General features: G+C 42.0%; 1 protein-coding gene across 1 annotated transcript in view; it reads right to left on the reverse strand.

Annotated features, from left to right (window-relative positions):
• Window positions 1-17,475, reverse strand: part of LOC141001305 (NT-3 growth factor receptor-like) — a 174,060-nt gene that overhangs the window by 46,125 nt on the left and 110,460 nt on the right. The window contains exons 14-16 of the mRNA XM_073472333.1: window positions 16,909-17,039; window positions 8,052-8,224; window positions 2,227-2,470 (exon numbers count right to left, since the gene is read on the reverse strand). Of these exons, the coding sequence (XP_073328434.1) occupies window positions 2,227-2,470; window positions 8,052-8,224; window positions 16,909-17,039 (548 nt within the window). The remainder of the gene's footprint in view (window positions 1-2,226; window positions 2,471-8,051; window positions 8,225-16,908; window positions 17,040-17,475) is intronic.

Here is a 17,475-nt window from a genome sequence, read left to right on the forward strand (position 1 = left end):
GTGACGCGGCTTATTGTACGTTTACAAGGTGGCAAAGCTAACATTTTAGCTCCACAGAGTGGAGAGGCTCAAATCAGTTGTGATGAGCACAAAGAAAAACAAGCAGCAAGCACGGTGTTTTACAGTGTAAAACTAGAAGCAAAAAAAACTAGGCGGTCCACAAAAACTCACAACTACACATAGCTTAAAAGCATATGATACACACTAATTTCTAGTATCTGCCCCGACACTAAATAAGCCTAACTTGTGACCGCACTGGTGACGGTTAGCGTGTGTCCGTCTGCCTCCTCAATCCAGCTCAGAAACCAGGAACCTGGAAACAACAGAGTCGAAGTGAGTGAAGAAAACGGGGCAAAGAGCGCTGCTTCATGCTGAGGGGAAGTTTCACTTCTGCAGGGACGAGAGAGGCTGGGTTGCACAGCTCTCTTCTGGATCCAGAACGTGCTTGGTAAACACAGGGCAGTGTTGACTCATCCAGCGAGGTAAAAGACTGCGACTAGGCCTGTCATGATAATCAATAAATCAATTAATCATACGATAAATTAAAATGAGCTCGATAATTTTGCCGGCCTCGATAATTTCCATTTGCATGCTTGTTTGTTTTCCTCGTGTCTCTCACTAGAACCCTCTTGTCAGTCACTAGCCCCATTCACGCAGCCGTTTGCATGCGGGGATACTGCGCCAATTCTCCGCATCTGCCTTTGTGTGAACGTTTCAGATGCGGTGAGGGGTGAAATTTCGCTGCGCCTCCGGAGGTAGTATCAGAGGCGAACCGAGCCGGCGGCACGGAGCGAGGGCGTGTTGATCTGATGGTGTTGGTGTCTGATAACTCTACAGATCCTTCACTCAACAAAATAAAAATAAATGTCCCACAAAGCAACGTTACAGGACCAAACAACAGGAACGTAGTAACTGGTCGTGTCTTTGGCAACTTATGTGAGGAAAAAAATACCGCAGTTATTCGTGAAGAAGTGTCTGTCAGCCTGTCGGTCTGACCGACTCTTCGTCACATTTCTGCCCGAAAAACAGCGTCTGTCCCCGGCAAAATACTTTAACTCACCAAGTGTTTGTCGCGCGACAGTCAGTTACTGTTGTCATGGTGACGGTCAGCCCTCCCGACAAGACTCAGTGAACTTAGTGAACCCCGAGAGTGAAATAGTCAGACAGCGTCCAGTTTACTGATGGCGATTATGTAATTATGTAAATTATAGAAAAACGTAACTTTGTCACTTTCCAGGATGTATGGTGTGTCAGGATCTCAATTACAACACATTATAACAGCATCCATATGATTATAAACAGACAGCTGGTACATGTTTAGATTAACAGGAGGACACCGGGGAAACACCTTGAAAAAAACCACATACGTCATCATCATCATCACGTGTACCGTCACGCCTCCGCATCACTACAGACAATGGTGCTAACATTGTTGCTGCAATAAGGAACCGTGGCTGGCCATGGCTCAATTGCTTTGGCCACAGCCTCCATCTTTATTTATTTTGGATATTTAAAATGTCTTTTTCACATTCCAATGTTAAATATTCTTTAGAAATAAAGGTTTATTGATCTTTGAAAGGGTGTACTTGCATTATTATGCCATTATCATTATATTAGTTGAAAAATGGTCTCAAAGCGACAATATTATCGTTTATCGCAATAATTTCTAGGACAATTTATCGTCCAGCAAAATTTGTTATTGTGACAGGCCTAACTGCGACCTAGGTGAAGGTTAAAATCCAAATGTTTGGTTGCTCCCCTTGATTAACAGCTGCACAGATGAAGCTGATGCTTCTAGCAACACGTTACAATGGGACTGCTTGAGTCGTGGCGTGCAGCTGTTTTTAATAAGGCATAAGCCCTGTTGGTGCAACCGGCCCCTTTATTTCACACACATTTTTGCTTTTGCATAGGCCATATCACACCTACACTACGTGTGATATCAGTTAGCACATTTGAGCACCACCATTTTTTCGTTCAAAGAAACATGTGGTCCGCTGAAATCTTGGACCTGAGTCAATCCTTCATCAGCCATGTTGAAGTTACTTTTTTCAGTCATTTTGTTTGTACTTTACTTTGTTCATGCCATGCAGCATGGCCACTCAGCCTAGCCACCATTTTGTTTGGTTCTTCCCACGTACACCTACATTTTCCATTTTAGGTAAATATATTGAGAAATAAAAGTAGAGTTTTTCATGAAACAAACATTCAACAAAACGTTCTTACCCTGTAATAATCTGTGCTGTAAATGTCTCTGGACATGCCAAAGTCTCCTATTTTCACCAGAAGGCCATTCCCCACAAGGCAGTTCCTGGTTGCCAGATCACGGTGAACAAAGTGTTGAGACGCCAAATATATCATCCCAGCTGCAATCTGGCTGGCTATGTGAAGCATCTGGGAAAGACCAAGCTCTCCATTGGTCTGCAGAGGCTGTCCATCTACCAGGATCATGGCGTCTGGCCCGTGGGCTCTGAAGAGGAAGTTGGAGAGTCAGTAAGAAGCTCAGAAATATTACACTTGTAACCATTTTCCAAAACAAAAAAGTTTTCTGATGATTTCCTTCCTTCAGACAGCCAGGGACGGACTGGGATACCAATTTGGGCCAGCAATCTAATATCAATCCGGCCAACCCAGGGCTCCAGACTGCGACCAAATAGTCGCATTTTGCAACCAAAATTTGAGACAGTGCGACAAAATTTTACATTTAGTCGCGCATGTGCGTGAATTTGCCAGTGTTTTATTTATTTTTTAATTTTTTACACTGGTACGTGGAAGGGGCAAATCAAAGAATCTGGAATCTGGAATTACAGGTGGCAGGCCAATGTGTGTGAGAGGGGGAGGGAATGGGGAATGGGACTGTAAGTGGCTAATGTGTGGAGGGGGAGGGTCCTAAAGTTGTTCTGAGCGCGGAAGGAGAAGGTTTTACTTTCAGCGAACAAGGGCGAAACAAACTCTTGACGCTTATTTTCTCCCCGATAAGCCTAGTAGTGTGCCAGAGTCAAATTCTAATTCAGAGGATGAGTCTGAGTCTGAAGACATAAGTGTGGCGAAAAAGGGCAGAAAATACTGTTTTCGTGCTGTGTGAATTTGACTGGTTATGATATCTCAGAGAGACGAATCCCATGAACTGCAAATTTTGCAGTCGATACCCGCAACATGCGGGGAACACGAAATTTGCAGGTAATGCTGGCACTACACAAACATAACACATTGGTCAAACACAGTGCTAGTCTAAGGCATAAAATATGCCGTGACCTGTACTCCAATGAAAATGCAACTCCACTGTCAGTTGCATGTAGAAGGCAAGAGGCTGTTAATAAGTGCGCTGAGGAGGCCGAATTAATATTTCGTTTAATATTAAGTTTAACACGGCCTTTTTAATTGCCAAGGAAGAACTACCCTTTACCAAATATAAAGGCCAACTCGACCTGCAAAGAAAGAATGGCGTGAAACTGAACTCAACATATAATAATGACACAGCATGCGCACAATTTATTGGAACAATCGCAGATACAATGAAACGAAAGACCTACGAGAAGATTAAGGACGCTCCTTATCTATCATGATCGATGGGGACACCGATATTTCTACAAATAGTTGGAGGCTGCACAGAGTGACTGGACGTGTCTTAACTGCTCCTGGAGCCCCGCCCAGAATCAAGGCATTTTTTGAATTTCCAGCCTAGATGCACCTCAGCCAAAACCTAGGGGTTTAGTTACTCTTTAAGTGTGATGACAGGGAAATAAACTGTTCAGGGAACTGGTGGTTTTTGTCCAGTGAATATAAGAAATATAATTGTACACAATAGTCATGACATGTGATTTTATTTTAGGTGTATATGATGCCACCAAAGCAGCCTTCCAGCATCTAGGGACAGAAAAAGGGTGGCTAGGGAACATAGTTGCAATGGGGGCTGATGGTGCCATTTCATTGCATGCCACATAGGTAGGTTATGTGAACCTTTAGGCTGAGGTTAGGGTGGCAAGTAATGCATGTTAATTTTAGTCGAATTCATTGTAATTATAGACTGGAGCTGGCAATGCTGTCCGTACAAAGGAATATCCCCATGGTGGATCATGTCTATAATCTCCTCAACACGGTTTGGAAGACGTACCACTTTAGCAGCAAGTCTATGAGAGAACTGCGAGCACTTGGAGAGGAGCTGGGTGTGCGTGTCAATGTACCAGGTAGTGTCAGTGGGACACGCTGGCTTCCACATGTAAACCGGGCCCTGCAAACCCTACTGAAACCTGGAGGAAAGGACAGAAACCTGCAGAGTCCCGGCCAGTTTACAGCAGTTTACTTCCACATGGAACATTTGTCTGCATCATCAACCAATGCTGACATTGCTGGAAGAGCAAAGAAGGCCTATAATTAATTTCAAGATGATTTTATATTTGGGATACAAACAAATTACTGATGTTGGCGGTTAGTGGTTACTGATTGGTTATGTCTTGCAGGTCAAGAAGATGATGGAAGATGGAAGCTTTATGGGTTTCTGTCACTTCTTGGCTGACTTGTTTGAGACCATCCGCAAATTCAGCCTTCTTCTCCAAAGAAATGTTATTTTGCCTCAGGTATTGTTGACATGTTAATAAGAATATTGTTTAACCTAATTAAATCAGAGTACAAATAATTTTAATCTAGTCATATGTAGTTTTTCCCCTTTATGTTTTTCACATGTCTAAGGAAAATGTTTTACAGGCTGTGAATGGGATTGAGAATCTCATTGCAACTGTTGAGGCCATGTCAGTGAGATGCAAACCAGGTGGTAGGCTAGCAGAATTACTGGCAGACCTTCAGGCCCAGAGAAGACAACAAGAGGGTGATGGTGAGACTCGCCCTTTGTACAAGTATCAGGTGAGCAGTTATTTGATCAATTTTAGTTTCTGAGTTGAGTTTTGAAATCCTTGTCTTAATGTTGAATGTTGTGTGAACTCAGGGGGTCACCATCAAAGGAGAAGCCGCCGGGCTGGTTAAGGATGGAGTCTCCATCGCAAGCACACCAAAGCTGCAACAAGCAATGAAAGCAACCGTTGACTGCACTGTGCTGCACTTGAAGCAAAGATTCAGTAGTCTACTTGGCAAGTGAAAGCACACAATGGTAACATTTTTTCTGTGAAGATAAGCTATCATTATGACACATTTAATCTTTCTCTTTCTCTTAACTCTGTCTTTCTATTCCTTGATAGATTAGGGGTCCACATCAGCATCAGCAAATGCAGTGAGGTCATTCAAGATATTCTGTCATGATTCCTGGCCAGAGCAAAGAGATCAGCTGACAGACTATGGCACAGAGGAGCTGGACTTCCCACTGGACCACTTCTCCTCTGTCTTAACAAGGTTAGTGATCCTTTTTTAAACTATCATGACAAGATATAAAAAGTGTATCACAGAACAACATTTCAAACATCTGTCTCGATTCTTAACTAAGATTGTTTGGTCAGCTTTTCCCTTCACTCTTTTCAGAAATGGTTGTGATGCCAATCTGGCTAGAGAAGAATATCAATCCATGAAGACATTCATCTTCAGGAACTACATGGACAAGTCTAACCATGCCCTATGGGAGATGATGGTAACAAAGTTGCCATTCTGCTCTGATTACAAGGTACTAACATGTCCTCATTAATTTAGTTGGCAATTATGACTTTCTTATTAAATAAAGCCTAAACTAATGTTATATTCTTTGTTGAACATCCTACATCTTGTGCACATCATGCTGGTCGTCCCGGTCTCCTCTGCTGTGTGTGAAAGGGGATTTTCTGCTCAGAAGAGGATTAAATCTGATGTCAGGGGGTCTCTGCATGCAGACACTGTGGAGGACTTGATTTGAATTAGCATGGAGGGACCCATCTTAGAAGAGTTTGATGCCAAGGAGGCTGTACAAATGTGGTTCAGTCAGGGTAAAAGGTCTAGAAGGCCAAATTACAAGGGCTGGCATTCTGAGCCTCTTGGACCACAGGGGGCTCTGCTCTAAGGGAGAGTGAATAAAGGCACAAGTTGTTTAGGCCTACTTGTTCTGTAGTGTTCTGTTAAGTTGTGGTCTGTGTACTGTGAAAGGACAGGAAGGTTACTGAGCACATACTTTGTTTAAATTTCTGAACATAGCTTTGCATTTATGATTTCTGAATGTATGTTCGTTAATATTGTACTGTAATGACAGTAATGGTACTGTCTGTATACCTTATTTCTCTTATGTTGCTTCTTCAAAAGTTCACAATAAAATGTGACAGAGAATTTAAAACAAGACATTGTAATTTCTGCATTTATTATCAAAGTATTTATCAGTAAAAATGAGAGGAAATGTGAATATTTGCTTTGCATGTTGATTTACGGTGTGTGCCCCTAAATTTTGTCATTGTGCTCCTAAAATTTTCAGTTAGGGACCACGGTGCTCCTAGTAAAAAAAGTTAGTCTGGAGCCCTGCAACCTCCACATTCACTCCATTCATAACCACTTAGTTTGTTTTTATTATATCATTTTCAAGATTTCTGTTTGTGCCAGTAACAATTTTTTACTTTTAGTTTAAAAATAACATTAAAAAAAACCAACAACTTTTTGTTTTGCACCAGGCATTTGCTTCAGAGCTCTGACTGGACATGAATTTATAGTCATGAAGCTCTGGTAGCTGATGCTTCCCCCTGACAAAAAAGAGTAGGCGATACAAGTCTTTATTTTCCACATTGTTTCCATGCATAGACATTTTCTGCTTTCCAGAGCATGATTAAGTTTTTATAACATAGAATCAACTCTGCAACTATAATTGTGAGAGCATGAGAGGTGGAAGTAAAGAGGACACTATGTATACAGACGTAATGGAAGCAGTTGAGGCTGAAACGGATTCAATTCTGGCTGACTTTGGTATGGAGGACCTAACTAAAATAGTGCTGATTACCATCAAAGCAGCGGTACCGGCTATTGTCAAGACTGCGCAGAAGCAACTGGATCTGTTCGCTGATCAGAGAAAGATCAACAACAACATCCTGGAATGTAAGTACAAAGAGGATGAGCTCATGCAGTACAGCCAAAAGGAAAATGTCAGAAAACATCAACGGTACCAAGGAGGAGTGGGATGGTGAAGTGTTAGATATTCCGGATTTCATTGAAATGTGCAAAAAACATATGCTTCACTGAGACAAAAAAAGACGATACAGATATACCCAACCTGACTGAAAAATTTGACAACATGGGCTTCCAAGTGTTTATCTTGAATCGGCATAAATTCATGTCACAGATGCCCTAAACTAAAATAAGATTTTTGGCCCAGGTTCTCCCATCTGATTTAAGATGTTTTATTCCAGAAAGTTTATGAAATCCATGACTAAAAAAGTCATACATTCTTTCTAAGGGGAATTATAGTGAAAATAATTAATTCCCCTTTTTGCATCACATGTGGTGTTCTGCATAACACTACTTTTCAGCTTGAAATTTTATTAGGTATCACTCAGTGTGTTTCAGGTAAATGCAGGATTCACCCACATCACCACTGTTCCGCTGCTGTCCACATTCATATCCCAACTGGATCACTACTCTGACCAGTTAATGAAGGTGTTCAGAAAGAAGGAGGGAATGGACCGAAGCAAAATATGCCTCATCACGGTAGCTGTTGTTAGGTAGAGTTAAATAGTGTAGCATTTTCATATCTCTATAAATCTCTGCCCCTCTCCCTGTTTTACCACTCTGCCTCACCGATCCTTTTTCTTTACCATACCAAGCTTCTCTAATTTAAACTTGTCTATCCCTGGTTTTATCACTTCCTCTGCTAAAGTCCATTATCTCTGTGTCATTTTAGATTCCACCCTCTGGTTTGACACTCAAACATTAACAAAATAGCATTTTTCACCTGAAGAAAAAGCGTAAGTATTTTGTTTAAGGATGGAGAAAATACTAGATGGCTTTGAATAGTTGCTTTTTCATTTCCTGGGTCCCTATTTGGGCACTCTACGACCAAAGTCCAAAGTCTCTGTTGATTAAAGGACATAACTGTCGTCACTCACAGCAGATCCACTCATAAGACATCTCCTCATCCACCTGTTGTCTTCTAAACTTACCTGAGAAATTTATTGAGATCTCCGTGCTTCATGTACTCAAAGACCATGATGAGAGGGTCTCCATCCACACACACTCCATAGAACTTAACTATGTGCTCATGCTGAAGGTTGGTCAGCAATTCAGCCTCACGCTGGAAATCCTTCCTGGCTGCAAGAGTGGGGTCCTTCAGAGTCTGGGAAAAGAAAGAGAGAGAAACTTTCCAGATAAAGACATTAAACCTGCAGTGAAGTGCTGGTATGATGCCCATATGACTGTCTTCAGGTCGTTCTCAGGTCTATTTTTGCGGAGAACCACGTGTGTGTGTTGGTACAAATCCTAATCTCTAGATCAGGGGTATTCAACTAAAATTCAAATAGGTCCAGTTAGAGACAATTTCCTCAAGCAAAGGTCTGGAACATCATAATGTCTAACTTGCGTTATGATTAAGTGTGATATATACTGAAGTAGCCTAGTAGTTGTATCAACGTCTGCATGTAATCAAGGACTGTCAAATAAACAATTCAAAAACATTTAGACAATATTTATTGTCACTTAACATTTAATTATAAAGATATGATATTGTAGATATGTATTATTTTAAATATAATTTATTAAAACTTGGTGCCTTGTCTCATAGTGGCGTTTCACATTGACACTTTTTATGAGTGCCACGGTCTCTGAGCATATGGGACAGACTGGTTTTGTGCTTCCAGTTGGAAGAATGCTGACGCTCACTGCTGAAGCTCACTGCAGACACAGCACCCACAGGCCCTCTTCCTCATCTCTGGGGATTTCAATCATGCCTCTCTGTCCTCCACCCTGCCCACATTCACACAATATGTCACCTGCCACACCAGGGACAATAAAACACTGGACTTATGTTATGCCAACAGCAAGGAGGCATACAACTCATCCTCCCTACCTCCCCTGGGAAGATCTGACCACAACCTGGTTCATCTCCTGCCTATGTACATGCCCCTCGTAAACAGGCAACCAGTGGAGACCCGCACAGTTAAGACATGGACTGAGGAGTCTGAAGAGGCTCTGAGGGACTGCTTTGACTCAACTGTGTGGGAAGAACTGTGTGTTTCTCATGGGGAGGACATCGACAGCTTAACAGGCTGCATAACGGACTACATAAACTTCTGTGTTGAAAACACTGTACCCACCAGGACTGTGCGGTGTTTTTCTAACAGCAAACCCTGGATTAATTCTGAAATAAAGGCTCTCCTTAAGGAGAAAAAGAGGGCCTTTAGGTCAGGAAACAAGGAGGAGCTGAAGGCTGTGCAGAGGGAGCTGAGGAAGAAGATCAGAAAGGGGAAGAACAGCTACAGGAGGAAGATGGAGGTCCAGCTGCAGCAGACTAACATCAGTGGAGTCTGGAAAAGCCTTAAAACCATCTCAGGGCTGAGGAAACCAGACTCTCAGTCTGCCGGGGATCAGACGTGGGTGAACGACCTGAACCTATTCTTCAATAGGTTTGACCAGACACCGGCCCAGTCATCTCTGCTGCCCCCCACCACCTCTTCCATCCCCCCTGTTTCCTGTCCCATTCTCACCTCTACCTCCCTCTCCACTGCTTTCAGCCTGCAGACACCCCCCACTGCCCCCCCTGACACTCACCCACCTCCCCCACCCGACACTCAGCCCCCCTGCTCCAATCTGTCCCTCTCCACTATCCAGGTGAGGAATGAACTGAGGAAGATGAAGGGGAAGAAGGCCACGGGTCCAGACGGGATCAGCTCCAGGCTCCTCAAGTCCTGTGCAGACCAGCTGTGCAGGATTGTGGAGTACATCTTCAACATGAGCCTGAAGCTGGGAAAAGTGCCACTGCTCTGGAAAACCTCCTGCGTGGTACCAGTACCAAAGATCCCTACCCTAAGGACTTCAACAACTACAGACCAGTTGCTCTCACTTCACACCTGATGAAGACCCTGGAGCGGCTGGTCCTTGTCCATCTCCGCCCTCTGGTGGGTCCTTTTATGGACCCACTCCAGTTTGCCTACCAGCCTGGCATCGGAGTGAACGACGCCATCATCTTCCTCCTGGACAGATCACTGTCTCACCTGGATAAGCCTGGAAGCACTGTGAGGTTCGTGTTCTTTGATTTCTCCAGTGATTTCAACACCATACAGCCTGCACTTTTGGGGGACAAGCTGGAGCTCACGGGGGGTGGACCAACACCTCACGACCTGGATCCTCGATTACCTCACCAACCGGCCACAGTATGTGAGGACTCGGGACTGTGTGTCGGACACAGTCGTCTGCAGTACGGGGGCCCCACAGGGAACAGTCCTGGCCCCTTTTCTGTTCACCCTGTACACTGCTGATTTCTCCCACCAAACACCCCACAGCCATCTACAAATTTCTCTGACGACTCTGCTATTGTCGGCCTCATCAGGGACGGGGACGACAGAGCCTACAGAGAACTTATTCAGGACTTTGTGGACTGGTGCCAGTGGAACCACCTCCAGCTCAACGCCGGGAAGACCAAAGAGCTGGTGGTGGATTTCCGCAGGCGCAAAAACCCTGCACACAGGTGCACATCCTGGGAACGGACATTGAGATGGTGACGTCTTACAAGCACCTGGGAGTTCACCTGAACAATAAACTGGACTGGACTGATCACACTGCAGCAACATACAAGAAAGGTCAGAGCAGACTCCATCTGCTGAGGAAGCTCAGGTCCTTTGGAGTGCAGGGGGCACTCCTGACAACTTTCTATGACTCTGTGGTGACATCAGCCATTTTCTATGGAGTAGTCTGCTGGAGCAGCAGCATCTCGGCAGCAGATAGGAAGAGACTTGATAAACTTATCAAGAAGGCCAGCTCCATCCTGGGATGCCCTCTTGACCCAGTGCAGGTGGTGGCAAAGAGCAGGATGATGGACAAGCTGTCATCGCTGCTGGTGAAGGAGTCCCACCCCCTGCAGGTCACTATCACCGCACTGGTCAGCTCCTTCAGCGACAGGTTGATACATCCCAAGTGTGTGAAGGAGAGGTATCGCAGGTCCTTCCTTCCTGCTGCTGTTAGACTGTACAACCAGCATTGCTCCCAGTAGACCTCACATGTGCACTGTGCAATACAAAACTCTACACATATCCACACACTTTCTGGTTTGCACTAATTGGACAATTTTTAATACCCATATTTATTATTTATTGTTTGTAAATAAAAATACCAAACTGTTTATACTTACACTGTTCATATTATAAATACTATGTCATATTGTAAATACCAAGTTCATATTGTAAATACTATGTATATACGAGTTAATTCTATTTCTTATCTCTTATTATATTGTTTATTTTTTACTTTTTATTATTGTTTAAGTGTGATACTGTCCTTTGGCTGCTGTGACTAAGGAATTTCCCCATTTGCGGGACAAATAAAGGATTTCTGATTCTGATTCTGAACATGAATGAGTCTGTCCAGCTGAATAACCAAAGTGAGAGCTGTGTACGTCTACTCGGCACAAAGTCGAACACGTTTCCAGTGGGTGTTGGACACTGCCAGAGTTCTCCCTTGTCCCCAGTCCTTTCATGATATTCATGGACAGCGTCTCAAGGCGCAGCCATGGTTAGGATTGTCGGGTTTCAGAATTGTAGTTGTCTCTGCTATTTGCTGATGACGTGGCGCTTGCTTCTTCAGTCCGTGATCTCCAGCAGGCACTGGGGTGGTTTGCAGCCAAGTGTGAAGTGGTCGGTATGAGGATCAGCACCTCTAAGCCTAAGGCCATGGTTCTCTGCCGGAAAATGGAGGAGTGCCCATGCCCCAAGCAAAGGAGTTTAAGTATCTTGGGATCTTGTTCATTAGGGATAGAAAAGTGGAGCATGAAATGGACAGGCGGTTTGATGGACCGTTGTGGTGAAGAGGGAGCTGAGCCGGAAGGCACAGCTTTCAATTTACCAGTCCATCTATGTTCCAACCCTCAACTATGGTCATGAACTGTGGGTAGTGACCGAAAGAAGTGCGCAAAATGAGTTTCCTCCTGTAGGGTGGCTGGACTCAGCCTTAGAGGAGCCAGGTGAGGTGGTTTGGGCATCTGACTGGGATGCCTCTTGGGTGCCTCCCTTTGGAGGTTTTCCGAGCATGACCAACTGGGAGGAGACCAAAAACTTGCTGGAGAGAATATATATTTCGTCTGGCCTGGGAAAGCTTTGGGATCCCCCAGAAGGATCTTGAAAGCGTTGCTGGGGAGAGGGACGTCTAGAATACCCTACTGAGCCTGTTGGCACTGTGACCTGACCCAAGATAAGGGGATGACGATGGATGGATGGATGGTCAAACAATCAAACATCAATACATTTTAAATACTAGAATTCACAAAATGTCCCAATATAAATATAGAGTTAACATATAGATAAATTGTCATATGAACATCAGTTTTTAAGCGTGAACATTAATGTTCCAAATCAAATTATTTTGACAGCAAAGCATTTCAAGGTCTCTTTTTGTCACGTGGAAGCATCCAATAAATACCAATTTTAATTCCACAAGATATTTATTATTATCATGATTATGATTATTATTAACTAAGAAATAATTAACTTTGATTATTTCTTGCTCATTGCTCATTGTCATGCTTCTTATTTTCCTACAACAAACATGAAATGAGACTTTTGACATTTAGTAACAACTTATTTGTATGAAACCAAATTCAGTACTTAATGATTTAGTTCTCAAAGAAACTTGTTAGGTCTCTATTTGGGAGAAAAAGGCCAGTATAATCTACAAAGAGCAAAGAAATATGGAGTTTGATACAGCAGCATGATCTATCTATCTATCTTGTAAGCCCCATTCCTCCACTGCACTTCTCAGTAGAGCCGCGATGTTGCTGCCAGTGTGGCTCTCATACATCACCCTCGTCTGCAACACCTGTGTTACCAGCTCCCATTCGTCATTAATGTGGTGCGCCGTTATTGTAACATACGACTCGGTGGCTCGTGATGTCCAACCGTCAAAGGACAATGCGACTCTCGGAGCAGAGCTAAGAGCTGTTTTTACGATCTCTTTCACCTCTTCATACATTTTTGGCACAGCTACGTTAGCCATGTACTTATGTTGCATAGCGCGGCTCCAAAGTATGCACCATCCACCTTAAGCCGACGTTCTCCACAACGTTGTAGGGACGCAAATCCTTACAAAGGAAATGCACCATCGCCTCCGTGATCCTCCGGGCTCGAGTTGAAGTAGAAGGGAGGACTTTGGCACTGTCCAGTACTGTAGTCTGCTTCGGATTGGCAGGTTTCGGCGGCTGTGGCTCTGCTAATATGTCGGGGTGGTGTCGTGCTAAATGAGTTCGCAAGTTTGTTGTGTTACCCGAATATCTAATGGTAGCGAAACAGCGTTTGCAAAGCGCATACTCTTTGTCCAGCTCATTTGTGTTAGTTTCTCCTTTCCTTTGGAATCCAAAGTACCTCCAAACATCTGCCTTAAAGTTTGAGGGCGTCTCTAGTTTAACGTTACCTGCCATGCTTGCTTGTTTTTTTTCCCCGGCTCCACTTCCTTACTGCAACCGCCGGGAAAAAAAAGAGAAGAAGAAGAGTGCAAACGCCTTGCCGTGAGGTAGCGGTACAGCGACACCTCGTGGTGCGGAAGTCGCACTGGATTTACAGTCCAACACTTCAGGTTTGTATTCTTTAATTTTTCTTGGTGTGGGGTCTTAAAATATATCAGAATATTCTTTCAGTAGTGTTCTCTCCAATCTAAAGGACCTAGAGTTGAGGACGATTGAAAGCTGCACATTTCTACCCAACCCTCCCCCAAGAGTTCTATTCCTGCCTCTTTTTCCCACTTTTCTTTGATATATCCAGTGTTTACATTTCTAGCATTCATCAGAGCATGATACAGTAAGGAGATTGGTTTAGTTGGTGTTGAATTAGTTGCTGAATTCAGGATATTATAGAAGTCAGATTCTGCAGTTGTAAAGTCTGTCTGTCTGCACTTCTCATTTAAGTAATGTCTTACTTGAGGGTAGGCCTGCACGATATGACGAAAATCTGCGATGTGCGATAACACTGTTCAATATTGCAATGACGATATAACTTGCGATAAGTAAACAAATATTGAAGTTTGCATATTATTAACTATACAGTTAATAATAGTGTTTCCGCATTAATAGGTACACTGCTAACATAGACCCCAAACATTGAATAGCCAATGTCCACTGAATAAAGAATGAAATAAATTATTTCGAACATGCTTTTATTGAACAAACTGCACATGAATACCCAACCAATTAAGCAGAACGTTAATTTAAATAAGACATTATACCTATATGAAATTAAAGTTTAATTTCCCCTGCTCCCTTTAAACTATTTTCTTGCAAACTCAACCAAAACATCTCTTACCATGCAGAGTTGAAATAAATAAAACATCCAGGGGGAAACAACTTAAATAATTAAATAAATATAAATTAAAACATGGCACTTTAAATTAACTGTAATGTCTCATCACAATCATCAAGGCCCTTGACTCTGCCTAACAAGGTGCAGAGATCTATAGTATGAGGAACAAAACCGAAATAGAGTAGGGCCAGCCCACTAAATCAAGAGAAAATAAAATCAGGAAAAAATATCTACCCGTTAGGGCAAGTTACAACCTTAGTTATTCCCTTAACACAAGTTCTTGGCCAAGAAAACCAGCATGTTAACTTTGTTAGGTTGTTACCACATTCCCAGATGTGCTGATGTGCTCACACAGTACCTGTCATTGTAACACGTTGTGACAGTCAGTTATTTAATGTAGCGGCACTAGGTGGCGCCTCCTTTTGTTTAGTGGGTAATGTAACCTGTACGATGAAGAAGAGCAGGTGTACTTCCGCTCCTCATGAGAAAGGATACCGCTAACAGAGCGAAGACTTCCCTTTTTATTTTGTCTTTATTTTGTGAAGTGTTGGTAGAAGAACCTCAGCCTGTGTTCATTTGCATGTATGCCTGTAACATTAGTGCCGTAGAGACCTGGCATGGTATGGTCAGTGTGGCAAACCGTGCGGAAACCCCCACATGTTGCCTGCCGTCTCTTGAGTAACCAGAGCAACTGCACTAAAGTGGACCATCACCTTCCCCTTCACCAGCCCACGTTACAACGTCGTCTCTCCTGAATCCAAAATAAGTTCATATAGCAGAAGTGCCGTTTCTTTTCACCACAAGGTCTTTGTCGACCACATTTTCATCGCTTTTTTCTCCTCCCTCAGCCATCATAACCTGGCAATCACCACCAAACTGATGCCGATTAATTTTGTCAGGGTAGCTAACGGCTAGCTGGGGCTTCATCTGATTGGCCCTTGTATCCAGGGCTCTGTCTGATAGGCTAAATGTTGGCATGCTCACGGTGCATGCATGGCGCATGTAAACAAAATGCTTTTTCTTATTCATAGCGTGTCAGGCAGTCTTTTGCGATGTGTTTATCGTACATGTTCATATCGCGATGACGATGAAAATTCGATTTATCGGGCAGCCCTACTTGAGGGTACCTGAAAAAACCCTTCTGTTCTAAGTCATGCTTATCTTTCAAGGATTGAAAACTTTGTAATATATTTTTGTGTGTAAATGAAAAATAAGTTGTACGTCCTTTCTCTATCCAGGATTCAAATCTTGTATCTCCTCTGTTGGGAACAAATTCATTTTATGGATTCCACACAACTTAACCACCTTTTGCCATATTCTTAGTTATTTCTCTCTTCTAGTTGGGCTGCTAGGCCTCTATCCGCTATTGTGTTTTTTAATAGGAAAGTTAGTTGTCAATCCCGCTTCTCATCCTTTACATCTGGCTTTATATTCCTGATATAATATAATATCAAAATAGCAAAAGGGTTAGTTATGAAGCAAATAAATAGTTTCTTAATCAGGAGCAGAAGAGCCATTCCTCCTCTTTCTTTTTCTAATTTTAAAGTAATGAATTGCATTCTTTGTCTCTGTTCTTGCCAAATAAAGCGCAAGATCCAATTGTCCCACTCCCTAGATTGGATATCTTTCACCTCCACTGGTAAGTTCCTAAATATGTATAGAAGTCTAGGGAGGATATTCATTTATTGCTGCTATCCTTGAATTCAAACTTAAATAGGGGATATGGTTCCATCAATGCTTGTCTGATTTTATCTTCGATGATAGTGACACCGGACATTATATTTGGCATGCAGATTCTTTGTGACTGTGAAGTTTAAAGTCATCACTTGGGTTTTCGATATATTGAGCTTATAGCTCTGTGGTAAACCCATCTGAGCCTGTTGACTTACCTGTCTTTAAATTAGAAATTTTCGTTTTGTTGACTTTTTAGTGAGGGAAGATCCAGTTCAGGGTTGCGAAAATAGGGTGAGATAGTATGTTTCAAAACTCTATTTAATTTTCCCCTTTTTGTATTCTATATTTTTTGTTCTGGGATCTTTTATTTTGTAGATTGTGTTTTACCCTTGCTGTTTGCATAGTTTGTACGCTAGATATTTAGCTAATTTGCCTCCTATTTCATAATACTTTTTTTACTGTTACTAATACTATTTTTTTTCTCCCATTTTAATTTTAGAATTTGTCCTTTTACTATCCTCCAATTGTAGCTCTTTTAACTGTAAATGGAGATCAAGTATGAGGTGAAAGAGATAACTAAAGACCACATACATTCACTGAGCGAGGATTATAAAAATAAAGTGCATATTTCTCAATAAAAATGTCATCAAAACACATTTTAATGTAATACCTATCTTAAAATATTGCATTTATCACTAGAAATAAAAGGAATGGCAGCCATGTTTTTTGTCACGTGATGTGGACGCAGGCAATAGAAAAGAATAGGCCAAAAAAAATTGCAGACATCTCACAATTTAAGAGGCGTTATTGTGAAACTAATACATTTTGCCCTGTTGACCAACGTATCTCTTACCTTTACAGCTACCAGCATCTTGTCCTTGTTGGGGCTCAGGTTGTAACATTCAGCAAGGAAGACCTTGCCAAAGGCTCCCTCTCCGAGCTCCCTCTTCAAAATAATTTCTCTCCTTTTAATATGCTGAACATCTGAGAGACAGACACAGAGGGGCAACTTTTACACCCATTATAAATCACATGCTAGCACTCAGCCACTTAAAAAACCTTCCTAATATTCATTCACAGTGCTTGCATTATCCCTGCTGTAGTTCTGCAGTCTGGTGAAGCCTGTTACCTTTAATTCCCAGGAATCCTTCCACTGCAATTAAAAGCTTTTATTTATTTATTTATTTATTTATATATATATATATATATATATATATATATATATATATATATATATATATATATATATATATATATATATATATTCATTCACAATATATACTTTCACTTTTGCACCATATTATTTATATATATATATATATATATATATATATATATATATATATATATATATATATATATATATATATATATATTCATTCACAATATATACTTTCACTTTTGCACCATATTATATATA

Source organism: Pagrus major, chromosome 8, assembly GCF_040436345.1.
Source record: "Pagrus major chromosome 8, Pma_NU_1.0".
NCBI classification, from domain to species: Eukaryota; Metazoa; Chordata; class Actinopteri; order Spariformes; family Sparidae; genus Pagrus; species Pagrus major.